Source organism: Macrotis lagotis, chromosome X (assembly GCF_037893015.1).
Source record: "Macrotis lagotis isolate mMagLag1 chromosome X, bilby.v1.9.chrom.fasta, whole genome shotgun sequence".
Lineage (NCBI taxonomy): Eukaryota > Metazoa > Chordata > Mammalia > Peramelemorphia > Peramelidae > Macrotis > Macrotis lagotis.
In genome coordinates, this window is record NC_133666.1 from 4,835,638 (window position 1) to 4,859,335 (window position 23,698).

The following is a 23,698-nucleotide window of genomic DNA, read 5'->3' on the forward strand; positions in this document are numbered from 1 at the left end:
AGGCAGTTTATAAATATGTTTTCATTCAGTGCCTTTGCCTTTTCCAAGAATGGAAGGTAATGGGACGAATTGGGTTTTACAGATCTTTGAATGACTAGAGCTGCCCATGCTCAGGCAGCCAAAACTTTAGGATTTTTAATTTCATGAAGTCAACTATTTAGGCAACGAAGGCAGTATCATCTTTTGATTTTGTCAGTTTTGTCACTACCACTATCGTATCGATTGATCTTATATGAAATGGCGTCAATGAGAAATACATAAACGTGTGAGTCACAATAAGAAGTTTTTATGGAATCATTAATAATAATCTCACTCCCATTGCTCCTGTACTTTTCAGATTCAAGGTGGATCACTTTCATCACAATTCAGTGAAGTAGGGAGTGCAAGTTTACGTATTGGGTCAAGACCCCAACTCTCTTGCCTCCTTCATTGTTGGACAGAATATATTTTCTACATGAATGACATTCCAAAGGGTGATTTATTTCAGTTGAGGGATGGAAAGAACACACAAATTTGGGGACAGAATCAGAATTAGAACTGATCATCCTCCTCTGTAAATGGTGGGAGCTGAAAAGTCATGCTGGGAGTGATCTGGGCAGTTGCTCAGGGCAAGGACAGAGGACCAAAAAGCAGCACACGAAGCCTTTATCAAAATACCAGAAACAACCCTAACAGCAGCCTCACGATCCGTGTGTTTCACAGTAAGAAACATTTAGGCAGTGTCACACCTTCTCATGAAGAGACAAAAGGCCCAGCAGAGGCCTTCTCAACTTTCATGAAAAAACTACAGTAGGAAGTAAGCAATTTCCAGCTCCCAAACTCCAGAGCTGGCTCAAAATGTTGAAATATACATTAGATTCAAAAAAGAGCATCCATTCAGTGCAGCCTAAAGAAAAAAAAAACCCAACCAAAAAAAACCCAATGGATGCCTCTGCTGGAGGCATTTTGCTACAAATGATTCCACCCTGAGCAAAATACAAATTGCACAAGCCATGCCCCCCACCCCCACCCCTTCCCAAGTAATGCATTTGAAAAATATCACTAGGCAAATTGTACACCTTTGGTGTGTGGACCTAGAGTGAGAAACTAAGCTACCTGATGGCAAGTCAGAGATGAAAGCTCTATCTTCCCCAAGTTCGGCTGTTTCTGCCTGGAAAATACCCTGCTTCGGGTCTCCGGGAGAGTGCCATGACACCAATGATTGGTCCTGTTGTCCAATGACACACACACACACACTCTGCCCCGCTGAGAGGCTGGGCAGTGGAGAGGAATTTGTGTTAGACCGGGACTAGGAAACAGGATCCAACCTCAGCTCTTCTACCACTTATCAACTGTGGAACTATGGACAACTTGGAGCCCCACTCAGAACCTTAGATGTCTCATATGTAAAGCAAGGGGGCTCCCTGGATGGTTTCTGAGGTTCCTTCAAAGCCAGTCAGTTCTATTCTGATTGTTGCCCTTCTTCAAAGGACCCTCCCAGCTATCTAGGAGTGTCCAGTTCACCCCAGAGGGAGTGAATAATACAGAACTGGCCAGTCAGATGAGGGCAGGTTTGCCAGTGAAGCTTTAATACTTGTTTGAAATTTTCCAGCTTTGTACTGGAAGTATGTCACCTACTAGGTCATGTGATGGTATTTGATTTTTGACAGGAACCCTCTAAACTCCAGAGATCCATGGCATCCATGTGGGATGCCCGGGAACCAAGAACCACTTTCTTCAGTTCTTCCAAAGATGGATGCTGCAAGTGAAGTCTTGAGAGACTTCAGTTGTTAAAGAAATGTCAACAAGGGGTTGACATTTGAAAAAATGCAAAGGGCTGTGGGAGGGGGTGGAAGCTGGTCTGTTAAGTCACCAAACACAGCAATCTCCCCCCACTGCTGGTGAGCCCCTTCCACTTTGATACTCTTTGCTAATGTTAGATGCAACAAAGATGGCCCAGTCGGCCTCTATACCTACATGGCTGAGGGTAGGTTCAGGGTCATGCAGAGCTTGTTTCCCAAGATATTGTGTGTGTGTGTGTGTGTGTGTGTGTGTGTGTGTGTGTGTGTGTGTGCACATATGCAGATATATGTATACACACTTATCATATAGACACACACACTGATATAGATGAGTACATCTATATCTCAAAAGAAAATAGTATTTATATATATATATGTATGTACATATATATATATATGCATCTATATAGAGAAATATACACATAACACACCCCAGAAAATACAAATTCAAACATGCCACATAAGTGCTGACAATAGGCTTGCACTTACAGAATTTGAGGGTGAACTATGATCCCATTTGGTTCATTAAGGATATCAGATGGCCAACTCTCTGTGCATTGCCTTTCACACAGCTTTTGAAATCCCTACTTTAAAATAACCCTAAAATAACAATCTGTGTCCACCACAATGTGCTTTGGGTGCTCTCCGCCTTTGCCTTCAGTATACCATTGACATAGTTTTTCCTGTACAGAATCAATGAGTAGAACATTAGTCATGGGATTCCCAAGAGGGCTTTTTCTACTTAGTCACTTCCCCCCCCCAATATCTTCTCTTCTTCCCAGATGGCTCACCCCCCGGGAAGGGAGACGAAGTGCCCCCATTAGCGTCCTGATCTCAACTTGGCCACAATTATAGCTGCCAGCTGCTGCGCATCAGTCATATGAGGATTCTTCTCCATCACTGAGAGGACGATGCCAACTGGGAAAATGTTGCAGAGATTCTTATAGGTCTGATACTGGTGCTCAGGGATCATATGATGCTCCCTTGGCTGGCCACACATCCCAACCCAGGGATTTCTCCAGATCTGCTCCATCTTTTCTGGCATGCTCCTTACCATGACCGACTCGTAACAGGGCTGCACAAGGTTGGTGCTCAAAGGATAAGAGTGGTAGTTATAGGAGTCGGCAGCAGTAGGATAGGGCAGAGGGTCCCAGCTGGCATGCTGCTCCCTGCACAGGGGTGGCCGCCTCTGCCTCATTGGGTTGCCATCATAGAGGCGGGAGTCAGAAATGCTATCCATCCGTGTCATCACCAATGCTCGGCCTGGTGGAGCTGTGCTTGGGGGGTGGATGCTCTGGGGCAGAGGGTAATCTCCGGAACAAGTAGCTCGGGCTCCCACTACTGGGTGTTGGGCATGCAACACTAACCGGGGCACTGGGTGCTTGTGGGGACCCTGCTTGGGTTCATCTGGACCATAACTCTGTACTCTTGTTAAGGCTTCATGGTAACCATGTGAAAAAGTCTGGAGATGGTTTTGTGAGCACGATCGGTTCACCTTCATAGCATCTTCCCGACTGGCATCTACTACACCCAAATATAAATCACTGTATGAGGAATAAGGATCACTACTTGTATGGCTCATGTGTTTGTCATGGCAGGGGCTGGCATTGCGAGAATACATGGTGCGTGCATGTCGGTCATGCTCAGCCCCGTAGTACTCTGCACCACGGCCGCTGTTGATGCCTAGGTTGGAGAAGTCATTCATCAACGAGTAGTAGCCATGGTCCCCCAAAGACTCATACTTGGGATACTGCTCTGTGTAGCCAACAGAGGTGCCATGGCTATTGGTGACCAGGATGGGTGGGTATTGCATACTGGCTGCGTGTTCCAGGGAAGATTTTTGATGGGTGAACGGTGAGGAACCAGGCACCGGGCTGCTTGCAGAACGGGTGTTCAGGGCACCTGCAGCATGGCTCTTAGAAGGGGGAAGCGTGGGGACACTCAGTGCTGTCACCAGGGAGGGGGCCGAGTTAGTCTCTGGTTTCCGAATGATAGGCAGCCTCTCTTCTGTTTCCACAGCCACAGACCGGATGCTGGGATCTGACTGGCGTTTGGGAGCAGCACGCTTCCCTTCAGAGCTGGCTTCATTCTTAGAAGTGGGTGCTGGGGCCACACTGCTGCCCTTGGCTAATGCTCCCTCGCTCATGGTTTTGATAGCTGACAGCTTGGCACTGATGCGGAGCTCATCTGCCACCGCCCGCTGTGGCTGGTTGGCACGCTCAGGGTGGTAGTATTTACACTTGTGGCCATATGTGCACTTTTTGCCTGAAAAATAGTGACTCAGAATAAGATTGAGCAATGACCTAGGCCCTCCTTCAGCATATTCCAAGATGGTGGCCATAGCACCATAATACATTCTAGCTAGATGAGATCTCAGAGGTCAGTCAGGTGTAATGGCCTGCCTGGGGCATGGATTTCCTCTGAACAGCTCCTGAAAGCCAGTCACCCAGTCTTGCTGGTAAACCTTCATCACTACCCAAAAGACAAGAGACTATCATTGGATGGCTCTTGTTAGGAAATTCCCCTCTCCTTTCGATCTCCCAACATCCTCCCTCCACTCTCACTTTGGAGGGGAAGCTGAAATTTGTTTCCCTTCGAATCTCTTCACACATGGGTCAAGCAAAAACCAAGTATCATCTCCCACAGTCTCATGTGTATCATGAGAGCTCAATCATGTGGCACAAGGAAAAGAGCATGGATTTGAGATCAGAGGACCTTGACAGTGCCACCATGATGGTTGTGGGAAAGTCACTTAACCTCTCTGTGTCCTCATGTGTAAAACAGGGGCTGGGGGCAGACTGGACTAAAGAACCCTTCCAGATCTAAAACTTGTAGCCAGCTTCCTCTACCTGTGATTCAGAAGCTTCTCTGAAGAGATGGCAGAAACTATAAGCACATTCAATAAAGGCTCAAAACACATTCTAGATTGAAATAGTAATGACCTTACCTAGGCAGGAAAATTTGGGAAGCACCATGATACAGAGGAAAACCATCAGTTCTGACCCCAATGGACTTGGATTCAAATCCTACCTCTGAAGCTTACTACCTAGGTGGCCTTGGGGAAAGCCATCTCATTTCCCATAGACTTCAGACCAAACAATGAGGAATTAGACTTCTAAGATCACTTGTGGCTCTAAATCTTGGATCGTAACAGCAGATCTTTAGAAGGTTAGACTGAAAAGATCATAAAAAGGTGCTCCATGCAAATTGGCTAGTACTCGTTAGAAGCAAAGATGACTGCCAATTATGGCTGATGATGCCTATGTCCCTGGTGTTCTAAGGCTGCTACCAAAGTTTCTCACAAGCTTGGTAAACAGGTGGTGTGAGAATCATTATTCCAATTTCACAGACAAAGCTAGTGAGGCATAGAGAGGGGACATAAGTTATCCAGTGTCACCCAGCTAGGATGGGAATCAGGGCCTTGTATTCAAAGTCCAAAGTTCTCTTCATTGAATTTTGGGAGGGTTAGAGATGAGAGGGCAAATTTTTGATTCTGTAAAAGAGAGTCCTACATCAGCAAAAGGAACTAGACTTCCCGAGTTCTTGAGACAGTCTAACTCTGAGATTCTATGACTGGTTGACAGTCATTGGACACTTCTCACCAAGGGTCCAATGTTGGGGCTTGTGCAGGGAGACGGACTCCCCAATTTTTTTTTTAGTTTTTTGTAAGGCAAACGGGGTTAAGTGGCTTGCCCAAGGCCACACAGCTAGGTAATTATTAAGTGTCTGAGACCAGATTTGAACCCAGGTACTCCTGACTCCAGGGCACGCCACCTAGCTGCCCCGACTCCCATATTGCTAAGGAATCCTGCTACATACCCACAAAAAGATCATTACCTAAGCGGGGCAGCTGGGTGGTGCAGTGGATAGAGCACTGGCCCTGGAGTCAGGAAGAACCGAGTTCAAATCCAACCTCAGATACTTAATAATTACCTAGCTCTGTGGCCTTGGGCAAGTCACTTAACCCCATTGCCTTGTCAAAAAAAGATCTTTACTCCTAACTTGGCAAGTGCCACTTAAGTAAGCACTGTTAATCATAATTTTGGTCCATTTTCCTTAGGAACTCAAGGGCCAACCTGATCTCCTTCTGCTTGGAGAGCAAGATTTTCTCTTCTGAAGTCCTTGCCAAAAACTACTTCACTTAACACTTAGAGCATTTTGTTGTGAAGGGGATGATGCTACAAGAGCCTCTAGTTCTACCATTCTTCTTAGGCTAAGATGGAAGCAGAGGCAGAATTTAACATATGGACACAACCCAAAGCCATAATTAATGGGAAGGGCATTGGAGGTGGAAGGCTGGAGCCTTGGGTTCTAGTCCTGACTGTAGGTAGCGTCTACTAACTGTAGTGACTGGGGCAGATCAATTCTACCTCTTTGTGATTTGGTTGATGGTCTCTATGAACTGTTGGGTGCCAGTCACCACCTCTCCATGGTGATCTCATAGGTTCCAATGGATGAATTACCATTACTATGTGAATGATTTTCAGATGTATTTATCCAGTCCTAAACCTCTCTCCTAACGTCCACTAGTATTGCCCACTGCCTTTTAGACATCTCAATGGATGTTCTCAGTATATCCAAACTTAAGCTCAGTTTGTTCAAAACAGAACTTATTTTTCTTCCCTGTAAACTCTCGCTCCTCCTCCCTTCCCTATTATTGTTGAGGGTAACACCATCCTCCTCTTACTTCAGAGCCCCGCGCAGGCTTCATTGCTGACTCCTCTCTATCTCTCGCCTCCCACCCCCATATCCAAGTTGTTGCCAAGGCTATCAATTTCACTTTGTAACATCACTCAAATATACCCTCTCCTCTGACACTGTCCCCACCCTGGTCCAGGCCCTCATCACCTCACACCTGGACTATTGCAATAACTACTGGAGGGTCCTGACTCCACTTCTTCCTCCATTCAGTCACCAAAAAGATTTCCTAAAGTACAGGTCAGATCATGTCAGTCCCCGTAATCAATTAACTCCATTGGCAAATACAAAAAGCTCTGGCATTCAAAGCCCTTCATCACCTAGTCCCCCCCTACCTTTTCAGTCTTCTTACCCTTTACTCCCCTACACTTACTCTTTGACCTAGAGATCCCACAAATAAGCCTCCATCTCTTGGTTATCCCCCAGGCCTGGAATAGTCTCCCTCCTCTGCTCTCACTATTGACCTCCCTCCCTGACTTCCTTTAAGTCCCAACTAAAATCCCACCATCTACAGAAAGCCATCCTTTTGAATTCCAGAGCCTTCCTTCTGGTCGTTATTTTCTATTTATCCTGTCTAATGTTGGCTTGCACATGCTGTATCCTCCATTAGACTGTAAGTTCCTTGAGGGCAGGACTATCTTTTGTCTCTTTTGGTCTCTTGTGCAATTAGCACTGAGTCTTTAACTTAAAATGTTTATTAACTGATTGATTGATGGTCTTTTCCAAGCTTAAAGAAACTGGTCCTCGTAGGACAGTCATATGATCTCTCCCTGAGCCTAAACGTCAAGCTTCTCCAGCTTGGAAGGACCTGTCTGAGCCTTCCAGCTGTCAATGTTACCTGCATACTATGCTGAGGCATTGGAAGAGCATTTTCCTGGAGTTGTTCTGTAACCTGTATAGATCCCAGATTTAAAGTTTCAACCCCATCACTTTACAAATGGGAAATGAACCCTAAGGAGGTTAAGCAATTTGCTGAAGGTCTCACACGTAAGACCCTAAAGTGGAAAGGGTCCTTGGAAGCTATTCAATTCAACTTCCTCATTTTTATAGAAAAGAAAATTGAGGCATAGGGAGGAGAAGGGACTTGCTCAGGATCATACATAGAATCCTAGAGCTAGACTTGGAATGCATCTTAGAGGCCATCAAGTCTAACAACCTCATTTTACAGATGGGGAAACTGAAACTCAGAGACAATAGGTGACCCTCCTAAATTCACACAGATGCCAGGGTTTGGAGTCAAATCCTTTGGCTATACTCTTCCCCAATTTCATCTAGTTTAGGGAGCAGAACTACCAAAGGGTATTGGCAACTACTCTGCAACTAACAGTCTTAGAAGATTGCCAGAGAAATGAGAGTTAAGTAATCTGGGTAGCATCACTGTGCTACGTGATATCTAATCATTCTGGCCTTAAGGATGCCCAATAGGCCACATCACCCCTCCTGGGATATGAATAATAATCAAAAGGAGAAAAACATCCCAGGGGGTTATTTACTGATCACTTCATCCCTCTGTGACTCAATTCCCTCATCAAATGAAGATGATCACCCTTGCACTGCCTACTTTGAAGGGTCATTAATGAGAAAAGTACTCAGTAGATTCGAGAATGTCAGAAAAACATTAGCTATTATTGTTATTATTAATTATCTGCATATGAATGTTTTGTATAATGTCTTTGTGTAATTAAGCCAAAATGTAGAAAAATGCTACATTAAAAAGTAATCATTAATCACAATCTCTTGAAGTCTCAGTGTCTTCATCTCTAAAATAGGAATAATGATACTATGCCATGGCTGTTGTTAGAGGAAAGTGCTTGGTGCACTACACAAAGGGTTAAAATCATGACAGTTCTAGAATTAATAGGATTCTTGGACATATAACTTAGTCCTCCAGCTAAGTACCCACCATATGGACATGGCTGCTTCTTATGCTCAGGAATCACAGGTTTCTTCCTTAAGAAATTTTCCAGACTTGGGCCATGGCGCCCTAAGGGGTCATCCGGAGGCATAAACCTGAAAGACAGTGTGAGAAATTATTTCTCTCATATTTAAAAACTAATTATTGAATCAAGACCAAGGTCTTCCCCCTTTTCTATTTCCGCATCCAAAAACCAGTGTGGAAAATTTATCTTAGAAATTTACCCAGTGGGATGGCCAGGTGGCACAGTGGATAGAGCACTGGCCTTGGAGTCAGGACTACCGGAGTTCAAGTCTGACCTCAGACACTTAATAATTGCCTAGCTGTGTGGCCTTGGGCAAGCCACTTAACCCCATTGTCTTGCAAAAATAAAAGAAATTTACCCAGGCCAAGATCTAATCAGACAGTAAAAGAAATTAGAAGTCTAGGCTAATGGGGTGTATTCCTACTCATTGTGTTTGCTCTAACAGGTCTGGGAAAATGTGAATCCTCTCTTTTGTCTTAACAAGTGAGATGGAAAATGACCAAAATTTGAGTGATCTAAGTTATGCACCCAAGATAGCCCATCTTCCATTGTGTTAACCAGTCAATGTTGTCACCCCTCAGGAATACCTACTCTTCGAAGGGCATAAATAATGTGAGTTCATCACCATAAAGGGTCGCTGGTCTGAGAGAGATGGCCAAATGAGCATTCTTTTATTAATGATGTGCTGACCTTATTAATAAAATGATTAAATTATCCAGAAGCCACATCTCTTGAACCTCTTTAATTGTCCCAATTGAAAGGTCTGAATGTATTCTTAGTGATTACTGCATTCAAGAGTCCTCTGGGCTTGGAGAGAGAACCCTGGAGTATAGTTTCCTTTTTTTCACTCTCTTTACTTTTCCACAAGGCTAATATAGAAATATGTTTTGTATGACTTCAAATGTATAATTGATATTCTATTGCTTGCCTTTGTGGATTGGGCAGGGGCTGGAGGAAAGAAAGGAAATTGGAACTCTAAATTTTAAAAAATGAAACATTAAAAAGAAAAAATGAAATATTAAATAGTTAAATGCTAAAATGCTAAAACTGTTAAATCTTAAAAATGTTAAAACTTTTAAAAGTATTTTTTAAAGTTCTTCCCAGAACCTACTTGTCATTGACAAAGGAAAACATCAGTAGCCTCTCTTCGATGAATTTCTTCCATTCAGGCTTCTCATTCTGAAGATCCCGGTAGTTATCATTGGACACTATGATGCCATCAGAGTCAAAAGCCAACTTGACAATGAAACGGTCATCATAGCAGACGACTCTCCTGCCTTGCACTCTTCGGGATGGGGTGAAGACGAGAATCTTTTCTTTTTCCAGTTTTCGTAAGATATCTTGATCTGCCAAACAGATTAGATTGCTATAAGACAGTCCAGAACGGAAGTCCAAGATCATTAGATCATATGTATGTTCAAAAAAATGTTTCTAGCTTTTGTTTTTCGATTACCTTCATTTGTGAAAAGATACCTTTCTCTCTTTCCCTCCCAGGGAGCCAGCCTTGGTAACAGAAAAGCATTTCAGCAAAACCAACCAACTCATCAATGGGGTGGTCCATAGTTCTAGGGTGTTTTCAAAGCCACAATCACTTAAGAGAATGGAGAGATGCTGGACTTGGAATGAAGTGAACAGTGTTTTAAATTCAGGTTATACCACTTCTTAGCAGTGATTCTGCAGAGGGTCACAGAATTCCGACTCATAATGGCATTCAATACATGCTCTACCTGGCAAAGAAGAGGAAGGTTTACAAGGAGCGCAATGCTTTCTAAATTAGAAGCCTAGTCCTTTCATGTCAGTCCTCTTCCTGGGCACTCAGACATCTCTGGGAGGGAGACAACAAAGGCTGATCTACTCATTTTCCCATTAGAGGAGGTGGCCAGAAAGGGGGTATACCAGTTGGGTCATTGTTCTTTTCACTCTCCTGGCCTGCCTGGTAAATGGAAGAGTTGAAAAAGAGAGCTCAAGAGTAGATGTGGGAACCCAGATAGAGTCCAGACTCCTTCAGGACAGAGCTAGGGTGTGCAGACATAGACTTATTGTTCCCTCAGTGACAGTGGGGAGCTCCTTCTCCCACTGGGAAGCACCAGCTAGTGGGTATTGGTGAACCTATGATATTTCTAATGTGGGATTTTCTCACTCACCCAATAAATACAGTTAAGGAGAAGGGAAAGAACCACAATGAAAAAGGGAATGCTGAGACATCACAACAGCTATGCTTGGCCCCACAGAAGAGCTGAGAGAATGTACCCCTTTGCAGAGGCACGAGGCTATGGGAATGGAATACTGAATACACTGTTAGTTGCAAGTGATGTGCTGATTGATTAGCTTGGCAGACTTGATTATAGTTATCCTTTTTATTCTTCATACCAAAGGTAGAGAAGGAATAAACTTGGGAATAGAATAAAGGGAAGAATAAAAACCAAAGATATCAATGCAAGTGAAAAAAGGCAGTAATAAAGCCTTCTCTACAAACCATCTTCATGATGAGGGGCTACTACTGAATTTTGGAAGACCAAACCAGGGGGACCCCAAATTGAATATACCATAGAAGGAACATAGTCACTAAACAAGGAGACGTTTGCCAACAGAAGGCTGGCCGTCAGTCAAGAGCAGTTTTAGTTATAGAAACTCAGGGAATTAACTGTAAGGCAGAGATGGGCTGAAGTCTGCATTGGTGGAGAGACTAAGTAAGGAAAGAATGAGTCCCTGAAACATTGAAGTAATATATGTTAGTGGCAAAAGCAGTCCAGAGATCTGAGTTCAAATGCTGCCCATGCCCCCTTATGGACCGTTTATCTTTGAACAATAATTAAGTCTCTGTCTCTCTGTCTCTGTCTCTCTCCCCTTTCTGTCTGTCTCTGTGTCTGTCTCTTTGTCTCCATCTGTCTCTCCGAAGCCACTGGCTGTGATGCATAATATCCCTTGGTGCACCTATGGCCCAGGGAGAGTGCTTGGGGAAGGACTTTTGTAAATGAGAAGACACCAGAGGGGAGGGAGCTGGGGCTGTTGGCAATGTTCTTGTCAGCACAACCTAGAACCACTACAAGCAGCTGTGCCCCATTCCCATCCAGGGAGTCAAGCTCAGCTCCTTCAAGGCCAAAGTCTCTGATTCTCTGATCAGCAGAACAGTTGTGATCATCCAACCCCCCCCCTCCCCAGCTACTAGGAAACAGACTATCAGACTATATATACACTGATTTCAATAGGTGCTAAATTGAGTACGGAAAGTAGCGCTGCCCTGAGAGTCATGAACCCTGAATTCAGGTCCTGGCTCTGGCACTTACTAATTTTTTACTGCCAGGTCTTTTTTTTTTGTCTTTGGGCCTCAGCTTCCTCTCCTGGAAAATAAAGGGTTGGGACGAGATGATCTCTAAGGTGCCTGGCATTCTCTCTTCTAAGTTTCCACCCAATTCTGAAAGCCTGTCTTGTAAGGTCTTTCACAGCTCTGACATCCTGTGTTCTAAGGCCTCTGCAGCTCTAACATTCTGTGTTCTAAGAAACCTCCTACCTTTGATTTTATATGCTCTAAGATTCTTCATTCTAAGGCTCCTGCCATCTCTGACATTCTATGTTCTAATTCCCCTCTGAGGTCTAACATTCTGTGTTTTAACACCCCTCTCAACTCTGATGGTTTCTTTTCTAAGGTGTCTCCTAGGTCTGATATTCTATATCCTAAGGCCCCTCCTAGCTCTGAAGTTCTCTGTTCTAAGGGCCCTCAAAGCTCTGGCATTCTGTCTTCGAAAGCCCCTCCCAGCTCTGACATCCTGTGTTCTAAGGGCCCTCCCAGCTCTGACATTTTCTTAAGGGCCCTTTCAGTTGTTACATTTCATGGTTCTAAACACTTAAAAGTAGACTTGTGTCTATTAGCTGGTGCAGAGCTCACTAGCTCAAGTCTCAACATTCTGAACTGAAACAAAGGGGACCAACCCTGCCCACCTGGTGAGGTACCAAATATAGAAGTGTTGGGTAGGGCCTTAGAACAGAGTTCGGAGGGTCTTAGAACACAGGAAATAGAATGAGAATTAGAAGGGACCAGAGAATGGCAGAAGTTAGAGGACTCAGAGAACATCAGAGCTAAGAAGGGTCTCAGAACACAAGATGACAGTTGAAAAAGACTTTAGAACAGATTGTCAGAGCTGGGAGAGGTCTTAGAACAAAGAATGTCAGACCTGGGAGGGGCTTAAGAGCACAAGATCTTAGAGCTGGGAGAGACCTTAAAACACACACTACCTAGGCTGGGAGGGTTCTTGGAACCCAGAATGTTACAACTTTGAGGAACCTCAGAACAATGCTAGAAATTTAAAAATGAAAGGGATTTTAAAGGCTGCCTAGTTCAATCCTTTTATTAATACATGAGGAAATTGAGGTTCAGAGAGGGGGAGTGATGTACCCAAAGTGACACATTTAGATGGGATCCTAAGTGGAGCTAGAAGTGACCTTAGGCCATCTAATGAAACCCTGCACACCTCCTTCCCACCCCCTCCCCACCCTGGTTCCCTCTGATTTTATATAGGACAAAATTGAGGTTGGGGGAAGTGGAGTGATTTGCCAAGACCATCCTGATGGCAGGTATTTCAGGGACAATCTGAACCAATAGTTTTGGGCTTTCACTCCCTTGATCTTTCTGGGGTACAGGGTCACTCCTTCCATGGTGTCATAATGGGAAGAACATGAGGCCAAGAGTGAGAGTCTGGGTACAAATGGAGTTCTGCCATTGTCAGCTGCATGACCTAGATCAGTTTCCCTAACCCTCTGAACCTTAGACTCCTTTTCTGTTAAATGACAACAATCAAACTCGAACTTCCCACCTTAGGGGGGGCTTTTCATTAACTAATGAAAGTACATATATCAAAGTAAGCTGGAAATGGCAAAATCCATTTGCTCTCCAGCACATGTTTTCCCTTCTCTTTGTGAACCTCAACTTCCATGACTATAAAATAGGCAGAATATTACTTGGGCCACCTGGATCCCTCAGTGAGCTGTCATGAGGGATCAGAGCTGACAAAAACAGACGTTTAGGCCTGAAGTGAGACTTCTGTGATCCCTCTTCCTTTGTGGGCCTGCTCCCTGTCTCAAGCTCTTGTGGGAATGGGACCTGGAAGCAGCCTGATCTATGTTCCCTACAACCCATTTTCCCAGCCATTGAAGCCAGCTTGGCCATAAGCTGGCAAGAAATGTCTTTTCGATGCATTACCTGTAATAGGTGCATCAGGGCGAGACTGCTCCTTCCGCCATGCAGGTACAAATACCGTAATGTCTTTATGGCCTTTCTCCAGAAACCAGTCCACAGCTAATTGTATTCCTCTGCAGGAGAAGCCTTCTTTGTTCCCATGACTGAAAGAATTTGGAAAGTCATATGAAAGAGAAAGGACAGCAATTTGCAAATGGATACACAGATCTCGGTCTTTCTTAGTTACAAAGGTTTATAAGCCCAGCTAGGTTTCTGTGTCGGGGAAAGAAAAATACCAGGGTGAGGTGGGGGAAGGCAGGTAGGAGAACAAGAGCTTAGCTTGATTTTGTTTTTAATTAAATCCAATGCCTCTTCAATTAATTGGTAGATTTATCGGTTGCTGTCAGTTACAAAGCCCTTTTTCCTCCATTATCTCCTCGGATTCCTCTAATGGTCCTGTGAGATAAATAGGCCAGGGACCGTCTTATTGGTCAAAATACCTTCTAAAATGGTATATTTTTGTAAAAGGGAAAAAGAATATCTATAGCTATAGATATTACAGAATATCTATTTTATCACATTTAATTATATATTATATAAAATGCTATATAATACATTTTATATATTACATGTAACATACCACTGTATAAAAAGAGATTTCGATTATGTATGTAAGGAAAAGCGCCTAGGTTTCAATGGGAAAGGGAATTCCTGGATGAGGAATACTTTCATCCATTTAGGCTGGTACCTAATGTCTTGCCGTAGGTTATACAGGCCACACAAAGAGTTTGTAAATAAAACATACATGGGGGCAAATGGAGTCCGTATTTGGATCAATTAGCTCTTGTTTTGATGGGACAAGTGGGGCCAGGGTTCAATCAATCAATAAACATGTATTCAGCACCTACTACATACCAGACTCAGGCCTTTGGATTCCACCTCTGGCACTTTGCTGTTAATTACTTCAAAGTCTACAATGAGAACTCTGGGTGTCAATTCAAATTGACAACAGTTGTCCTTAGATCTCAAGGACACTAATGGCACTACCTCCTGTGGGCCTACATCTCCATCACTGGCAGAACTGGTTGAGAATCCTTCATAACCACTCATGCTGTTCATTCAATACCCAAGGAGATGTAAAATGTTAATTACAGTTACTTGTAAAAATGAGGGCCATGACAGAATTTAGTAGTTGAACAGGAAATTGGGAGAATGAAAAGGTTAGGACATAGATTAGAAAAGGATTTGGTTAGTTGCCATCATCTTACAAATTGGGTGGGGGTAGGGGGAGAAACTATGTCACATACATGCACTTTGGTCATGGAAACTTGGGTTCAGTCCTGGACCTGCATTGACTGGTTTTCTGACCTTGATCACATATTACCTTCTGTCTCTGGGGCTCAGTTTACAAATCTAGGAAATGAGAGGCTTAGGTTTGGATTAAAGGCTCAAGATTCTAAGATCTCCTCTGTCTCCAAGAATCCGTGAAAATCAACACAAGGGATATCATGCCCTGATATATACACACATATATACACGTAACACAAAAATCACAATTGACTGGAATGTTGCACGGGAACAAATTCTCTTCTACTGTTAAATGTAGAGCAGCCTTCCAGGAAGTGACAAAGCTTTCTGCACATTTAGACTGCATATTTGGTCTGGATTCATCAATCAACAGAAAAACGCATTAACGTGGCACGTGGCCTAGAAGGACAAGGGATATCTGAGAAGATAAGAGAACACTATCATCTACTGATGACAAAACTTTCTTAAATATGCTTGTGTTCATATTTCTACACATCAACTGTTTATGGTTCAGAATCCTCAGTGAGACTGAGGGCACAGAAATGGAAACAGCTCAGATGGGACATCAGAGAACAAGTTTCATGTTCAGTCATAACATTGCTGATCTTGGGCCTTCAGTCTTCAATAAAAATGAAGGGAGCTGGATTGGAAAGTCTTGAAGGTGCTTACTGGCTCACTGACATTACGTGTCCTAAGGATCATGGCAGCACTGAAATTTTGTAATTTTAGGGACATTCTAACATGTACAAATTGCTGTTTTAAGACAGTCATGGATCTGATCTTCTCTAAGGGCCCTCTGAACTCTGACATTCTCTATTCTAAGGTCCTACCCAGCTCTGACATTCCATGTTCTAGGGACCATCTCAGCTCTGACATCCTGTGTTCTAAGGGTCCTCCCAGCTCTGACATCCTGTGGTATAAGAGCCCTCGCAACTCTGACATTCTGAGCTCTAAGGCCCCTCCCAGCTGTGACATCCTGTGTTTTAAGGCCACTACCAGCTCTGACATTCTGGGTTCTAAGGGCCCTTCCAGCTTTGATGTTCTGTGTTCAAAGGCCCCTCACGAGTGTGATGTCCCATGTTTTAAGGCCCTTCCCAGCTCTGTTGTTCTGTGTTAGAATACCCCTCCCAGCTCTGACACTCTGTGTCTGTGTTCTGAGGTCCCTCCACCTCTGACATCCTTTGTTCTATGGCCCCTCCCAGCTCTGGCATCCTGTGCTCTAAGAGCCTAATAAGCTCTGAATTTCTGTGTTCTAAGGCCTCTCCAATCTTGTCCTACTTGGATATAGTCTTTTATCCAATCCTTTCCAGCTCTGACCTTCTCCGGTTCTCAGTCATCTTTCAGGCCAGCCTTTTTAATCAGATTTCATCTAGCCTTTGGGCCTCTTTCATGTCGAACTCTTCCCTTATTCAATGGTCACATTTTCTCATGAATCTGGCAAACATGGTGACACACTGAAGTGGAACCTAGCCTATGGCCATCAATAAGAACAGAACAGAGTTGAGCAGCCATAGGTTTGGACAGGTCTCAAGGGAATGAACTTTCCAGTCACAGAAACCGTCCACAAACCATCTGCCCAACTAACTTACTGACTGGTTCAAAGCCCTTATTTCACAGAAGGGGAACTAAGGAGGTTAAGGGACTTGTCCAAGATCACTGTGACATTAATGAAGTGACAGATTTTAGAAGCTTTCCACAAGGTTGGATAGGGTAGGTGGGGAGCAATTTATGGACAATCTTGGAAACTCCCAAGTATAGCAGTTTGCCAGAGATCTAGTAATAATAACAGTTCCAATTTTAATTGTGCTTTCTTGCTTATGGAGCACTTTCCCTCCTTTCCCCTGTCCTGTGAAATATGAGGCTTAGAAGGTCACAGAAATTAGTGACCTTCTCCAAGTTCACTAGGCTAGGAGGAGTGAGATGCTGGATTTGAACCAGGATCTCCCAACTTCAGTCCTACAGTCTTTACAACTTTTCATTGGCAATGGTGCATTTTTGTGGCTTCCTGCGCAAGAATGTGGCACATGGGGTGACAGGATAAAAGTGGTGGCAGAAGATCAGTCTTGGGTACATGAGGGATTGGAGGGATTGGAGAGAGAGAGAGGGAGAGAGAGAGAGAGAGAAACAAAGAGACAGAGATACAGAGATGATAGAGAGAGACAAAGAGTCAGAGACAGAGAGAGAGATGGAGAAACACAGAGGGAAAGAAAGACAAAGAGAAAGAGGGGAGAGAGAGATACAGAAAGATACAGAGACAGAAAAATAAAGAGACAGAAAGACAAAGAGAGAGAAAATCAGAGAGTGACAGAGACAGAGAAACAGAGACAGAGAGAGTAAAAGATAAGCAAATAGTGAGAATCAGAAAGAGACAGAGATAGAGATAGAGACAGGGAAAGAGAGAAGCAGAGAATAAGAGAGAGAGAGAGAGAGAGAGAGAGAGAGACAGAGAGACAGAGAGACAGAGACAAACAGAGAGACAGACAGAGACAGAGAGGACAAAGAGAGAGAACAGAGACTAGAAAGCCATCTCTGTCACTCTATGCTTATGGGGATTTCAGAATGGCTGAAAGGAAAATTGGCAACCCTTTCCAGGAGAGAAAAGGGAGAAGGGAGGCAACAGCATGAGGATTTGAGACTCAGACGACCTGCCAAAAGGAACCTGTATCAGTGATGTGGATGGCACCAGGAATGAGTTCCCATTACTTGTTTTTCTGAAGGGACCAAGTGCTATCAGCATTTGAGGACATGGAGGGATCACACACTCATCCTGTAGTTTGTCTAGACCTCACTTTCCTCTAAATGAAGGGAGGTTGGGTAAAAGCTAGATGATCTCTAAAGATAACTTTCAGCTTGAAATCATGAAAGAATAAGTATTATCTGCCCCATTTTACAGAGGGGGGGAACTGAGGCCAAGAGAGGGTAAACACTCTGACCAAGTAACAGGGCTGGAACATGAACCTAGGGTTCCTGATTCCCAGTCTAGTACACTTTTTGCAGTACCCTGGACTTTCCTTATCAGACTGTGAGCTTCTTGTGAGAACAGGGACTTTCTGTTGGCTCTCATCATATCGCCAGCACTTAGCATGGGGCCTGGCTCATGGTGAGTGTTTAACTTAATAAATGACCAACAGTGGACATTTCCTTACCCTGGGTTGGTCTCAGAGAAGAGAGAAAAACTGTTAGTATTACCTCATGGCCACGTTACTTCCATCTATAACAACAGGTCTCAGGTTCTCAGTGTTGTCTGAAATCTCATCCTCCACGGACAGCTCTGGACTGGTCATATTCTTGGCAGCGTGTCCATGGTCTGCTCCTCCACTTTTGTGGCCCTCTTCCTCACTCTTGTTCCCTAGCCTCACAAGTTCAGCCAATAAGTCATTGATGAGGGCATCTGGGCCCAGTTTGCTCAGAACGGTTTGAATCTGCTCACTAGCATAGCCAAGTTTTAAAGCAAAGTCCATTTTGGCCTGATACTCCTTGTCCACAGGGAGCTGCTTGTACTCCTCCAGCTTTGGGTCCTGCAGGGTGCTGCTCTGAGAGAAGCTGGGTTGGTCCAGACAAGGGGAGCGGCAGAGTTGTCGGTGTGGCTTGTGGGGCAGTCCCCTTTCTTGCCATTGAGGGTTGTTGGGATTTCGCAAACCTAGCTGCTCTGGTTCGCTCTCAGAGCTGGTACAGTTCTCAGACTCGATGCTACAGTCTTTGGTGGCTCCCTGCTGAGGGCTCCTCCCTTTGTTGGAAGATCTCTTCTTCATTCTTAGCATCTTCACCAGGAACCAGACCGTCATCCCGTTCAGCTGCCAGCCAGGGGTACCAAACTCCTCCTTTTCACTCCTCAAAACGTTTGGGCTTCATCGTCAAGATCATTCTTTAGGTTGAGTACTGGAGCAGTATGGATAAGGATTTGTTGTTCCAGCTCAGTCTGTTTGAGTGTACACAGCTCTCCCAAAGGATTCCTAAAAATTAACACACACATGCAACAATTAACTTGAGTTACATTCCGGGAAAAGGCCTGGAATGCAGACTTACTTCTAAGACATTATGGTTCCCTGGACTCTTGAATTCTAAGCTGAAACTGTCTGGAATCCTCCTTAAATTAAAACAAAATAAAATAGACCAAAGCCCCAGGTGACCTTCTTCCCCATTCACCCTAGACACAAAACATTTTGGGAGTAGCAACAATGCTGAGCTTCTACCCACAAAGTAAATTGGTCATTGAAGTTAAGTGTTTGTTACAACAACTTTAGGGAAGGGGAACAGATTTCTAGAAATTCCACCTTTTCTACCATTTCTGCCCCTCCTAGGTAAGACTGGGTCCAGAGTTCAAAAGGTTACAACCTTCTTTCAGTGTTCCTCCAGAGACAACTCATTTGGGAAGACCGGCAAGCCAATGGAATTGCTTCCATGTGAAATAGCCTGGAAGGGTCATAAATAGGGAAATTCCAGACAAGGCCAAGCATCCATTCAGGGTGGAGTTTTTTGGTTTCAATTGCTCAGTGAAAGGAGAAAGCAAACCATGGACCAAAATTGTAAAATGGGAGAGCAGATCAAAATGAGACAATACTAATTTGGAAAAGATGAGGAGGTCTATGAAAATTCATAAACTTCTCCAGGTCCCACCATTGCCAATCAAAACCATTTCTCTCTTGGTCCCACAATTTGTTATATCTTCCTAGAAAGATTATAAGTGTTAAGTGACAAGTGAGACTTTGTCTCTTGTTGGATAAAGCAAAGAGAAAAACTCTCTTTGAAAGATTGGTTAGGAATCAATACTAAGTCAAACTAATTCAGTTTGCAGAAGTTTAAATAAGGTCCAATACTGGTTTTACTATTGCATTTGAAAAATATTACAGGTACCCATGGGATTCATATTAATGAGGCTGAGCTGAAGATCCCTCAAAATCAAAGAACGTCAGAGCTGGGAAGGGCCTTAGAATCTAGAATGTCAGAGTTGGAGAGAACCTTAGAACTTAAAATGGAACTGGAGGGAACCTCAGAACCTAGAACATCACAGTTGGGAGGGGGCCTTAGAACACAGAATGTCAGAGCTGGGAAGGCTCTTGGAATAAGTCATGTCAGAGGTGGCTCCTTGGAACACAAAACGTCAGAATCAGGAGAAACTTTAGAAACTTTAGAAAATTAAATGTCTGATTTGGAATGGACTTTGAAAAACTATATAATATTAACAATGAAAAGAAGCTTTCAAACAAACAAAAAATCTGTACTGCCAAATTGTAAAGGCATCTGGGGGATTACTTCAACTCCCTTATTTTACAGAGGGAGAAACTGAGTCCTGGAAAGGGTGACTTGCCCAAGGTGGAATACTGAGCTAGTAGCAAAGCCAAGACTCAAAGTAACCCTTTCTCTGTGGCTCTTAATTTAGGAGAGGAAAGGGTCTCCTCTTTCAAAGGAACAAAGATCAACAGGAGGGAAAATTTTGGTTTAAGATTAAATGGACAAAGACCACAACTAAGTACATGTTTACATTGTAAACTCTTGAGACAGCTGGGTCTAATTTGTACTTCTCTTTGCATCTCATCATCAGGTGCCTTACACACAGAGAGTAGGCACTTAATAAATGTTTATAGGGGCCTTATGACCTAAGGGTCATTGAGTTCAACTCTCATTTTATTGATCAGGAAATGAAGACCCAGAAAAGTTGAGTGACTTGTCCACAGTCATACAGTAAGTGGCAGGGCTAGAATCCAGGTTCTGTGACTCTTTTCATTATAAGGCAGTTAGTTGGGTAGAATGTGGTCCTGGAGTTAGGAAGACCTGAATTCAAAAACTGCCTCAGCTATTAGCCATGTGATCTTAGGCAAGTCATTTAACTTTTCTATGCTTCACTTTTGTCATCTGTAAAATGGGCATAACACCTGACAGGGTTTTGGTGAGGTTCAAATGAGTTCACACATATAAGGAGCTTTCTACACCTTAAAAGCCTAAACGTGAATGCAAGTAACTGCTATTGTTGTATCCCACTGACTCCTAGATTTGAGCTAAGATTGGATGATTATTTATTGAATCTATTTTTAGATTGAATATCTGTATATGGGGAGGGGATGGACTTCAGATAGTCAAGGATTCTATGCTGTATCCACCCTGTCTTAACCTAGGAGTAAACAGATTATTTCTCAATATCTAGAAAGCACCTCCAAAACCTTTTCCTTTTTATCGCCGTCTTTCATTTTTATGTCACCTTCATCACCAAACTGATTCCTCCCTACCTCTCTGTGCCCATTGAGCCAGTCCTTGGAACAAGCAAGAAAGAAAATGAAGTTGATAAGCAAAACAAAGGCCACTTCAAAGTCTGACAGTATATGAAATGGTCCAAACCTGTAGTATCCAACCTCTGGGAGACAAAAAGAGAGACAATTTTCTTTGAGGCAAAGTAATAACCCATGATGTAGAGACAGTTTGCCATAGTGGATAGGAAGCTGGCATTGGAACCAAGAAGATGTGGATTCAAGTCCTGCTTCCACTACATGCTGTGTGATCCTGGCCAAGTCACTTCCCTTCTCAGTTCCAAAGGCAACTCTAAGATCCAACCATTGCCAATGTGCATAGGTAAAGAGATTTTTCCTATGAAGGAATTCCTTACAACAATGAAATCGAATCATTCCAGTCCAAACTGCAAACTGTGAACATAAGACAAAGTGTTGTATTGTTAGGACTTCCTTATCTGGGAGTTCTTTCATCCAATGAAATCACAGGTCTAGACCCCATCTGTTGGGGGGGGGCAGGGGTAGGGATGGCACGTGTACTTCATTCAATAGACATTTATCCAGAACTGTGCAATGCCTTGGGGATACAAAAACCATCTAAGACAATCCCCACCCTCAAGGATCTCACATTCTATTTATGATGTGTATTTAAAAGTAGGTCCGTGGAAAATACATCCAGAATAAAAGATAATCTTAGAAGGAAAAATATTAGTTTTTGTATGTATTTGCATGTGAGATATATACATATATGCCATGCCATGTACACACAGAGATATAAACAACACATCACATGTGTGATATCAGAAATATATCAACACACATCACAAGGTAATACATATATTGGAATGCATGTAGAAATGATACATATGTACATAACACATTCAAGACAGACATCCACATGCAAAATACGATTAACAATGTACATGTACATGTATGCATGCACCTATTACAAAACCACAATATGTATATATATATATATATATATATACAGCATACTGTGCAACACAATGCAATATATATATAAATCAAAACAATGCACATGTAATGATGTGCACATATACACATGTCCCATATATACATGTATGTCCCATATATACATACACAGAAATACAGGCACACACAGCACAGTGTACACGTGTGCCACAGAATGTACTATATGCATATCAATACAGAGCACACATTACAGACACACAAGCATATATAGAAAAATACATATACAGGACACACACATACACATAACATGCACATTAAGGCCCAACAACGATGTACCGCATATGCTCCATACACATTGCCCACACACAATTCCTATGCACAGATCTACATAATACAATGTATAATACACATATATGTCAAGTGTATATGCTATAACACACATATACACATATCACACACATGCATGATACTAGCACATGTGTATGCACAGAGATACCTACACAGCACATTAATACACATAGACACAGTACACATGTCAACACAATGCCCTTCATGTCACAGATGTGTGTGCATATACATGTATACACATTGATTTATATCATTTCTATTAAGTCAGTCACTGCCAAGACCCATGCTTTGGTTTGACTACCCCTTCCAACCTTCACATCAGTAAGGCTCCCCAGCTGAGCCTCCCAACATGCCCACAGTTTGGTAGCCCCAAATAAGCCTCTCTCTACAAACAAAATGCGTTGGGGATTTCTAGTTACCTTTCCCTCATTTCAGTCAAGTCTGGATAAACAGGAAGTGGTACTGCCAACAGCATCTGGGAATCTCCAAGGGTAGCTGTGGGTCTCCTTTAGTAAAGAAGAGTTATTTTGGAAACGCTCCATGGGTACAAAGAGTCAATGCCATTGCTACCTATGGAGCTGAGTGGACGTTCACTCTGTCTGGATACCATGCCCCCTGAAACCAATGGGTCCCCCACATGACTTTGTAAGTTTCTAATAAAGAATTCACGAACACTCAGAGACACTGCTTCACTTTCACTTCTCCATCGATCTTGATTATTCAAAATCTGAAGCATGTTTCCCCTTTTCAGTTTGCTAGACATTTATAGGCTCTGGTCGAACCGTCACTACACGGAAAGGAGGAGAGGTGGGGTGGAAAGAGTGGGTTGGCAGTTGGGGGAGCCTGGCTTCAGTCCCAGCCTTACCATACTTGCTGCCTATGATTCTCAGGGAGAGCTATTACCCCTCTCTGGGCCTCAATTTCCTAATCTGGAAAATGGAAGACAGGACTAGGTGGTCTACGATCTTTTCTAGCTCTGATCTCTCAAATGATGTCTTAAAAGTTTCTTCCTCTACGTTTTTTTAAATTTTTTTTTATTTTTTAATTTTGCAAGGCAATGGGGTTAAGTGGCTTGCCCAAGGCCACACGGCTAGGTAATTATGAAGTGTCTGAGGTCAGATTTGAACCCATGGGCTCCTGACTCCAAGGCCAGTGCTCTATCCACTGCGCCACCTAGCCGCCCCCACTTCCTCCACTTTTAATGTTCTGTATTCTGAAGTCCTGCCCATGTCCTCCCGAGATCCCCTCCAGGTCTGATATTCTGCATTCTGTGTTCTAAGATTCCTTCTGGTTTGA

General features: G+C 43.3%; 1 protein-coding gene across 2 annotated transcripts in view; it reads right to left on the reverse strand.

Annotated features, from left to right (window-relative positions):
* Nucleotides 1–270: 270 nt before the first annotated feature.
* Nucleotides 271–23,698, reverse strand: part of ZC3H12B (zinc finger CCCH-type containing 12B) — a 29,003-nt gene continuing 5,575 nt past the window's right edge. For both annotated transcript variants that reach the window (XM_074201784.1, XM_074201785.1), the window contains 5 exons: nucleotides 18,090–18,853; nucleotides 13,617–13,756; nucleotides 9,531–9,765; nucleotides 8,383–8,489; nucleotides 271–4,046 (listed from right to left, as the gene is read on the reverse strand). In XM_074201784.1, coding sequence (XP_074057885.1) covers nucleotides 2,602–4,046; nucleotides 8,383–8,489; nucleotides 9,531–9,765; nucleotides 13,617–13,756; nucleotides 18,090–18,685 — 2,523 coding nt within the window. In that variant the 5' untranslated portion in view covers nucleotides 18,686–18,853 and the 3' untranslated portion in view covers nucleotides 271–2,601. The remainder of the gene's footprint in view (nucleotides 4,047–8,382; nucleotides 8,490–9,530; nucleotides 9,766–13,616; nucleotides 13,757–18,089; nucleotides 18,854–23,698) is intronic.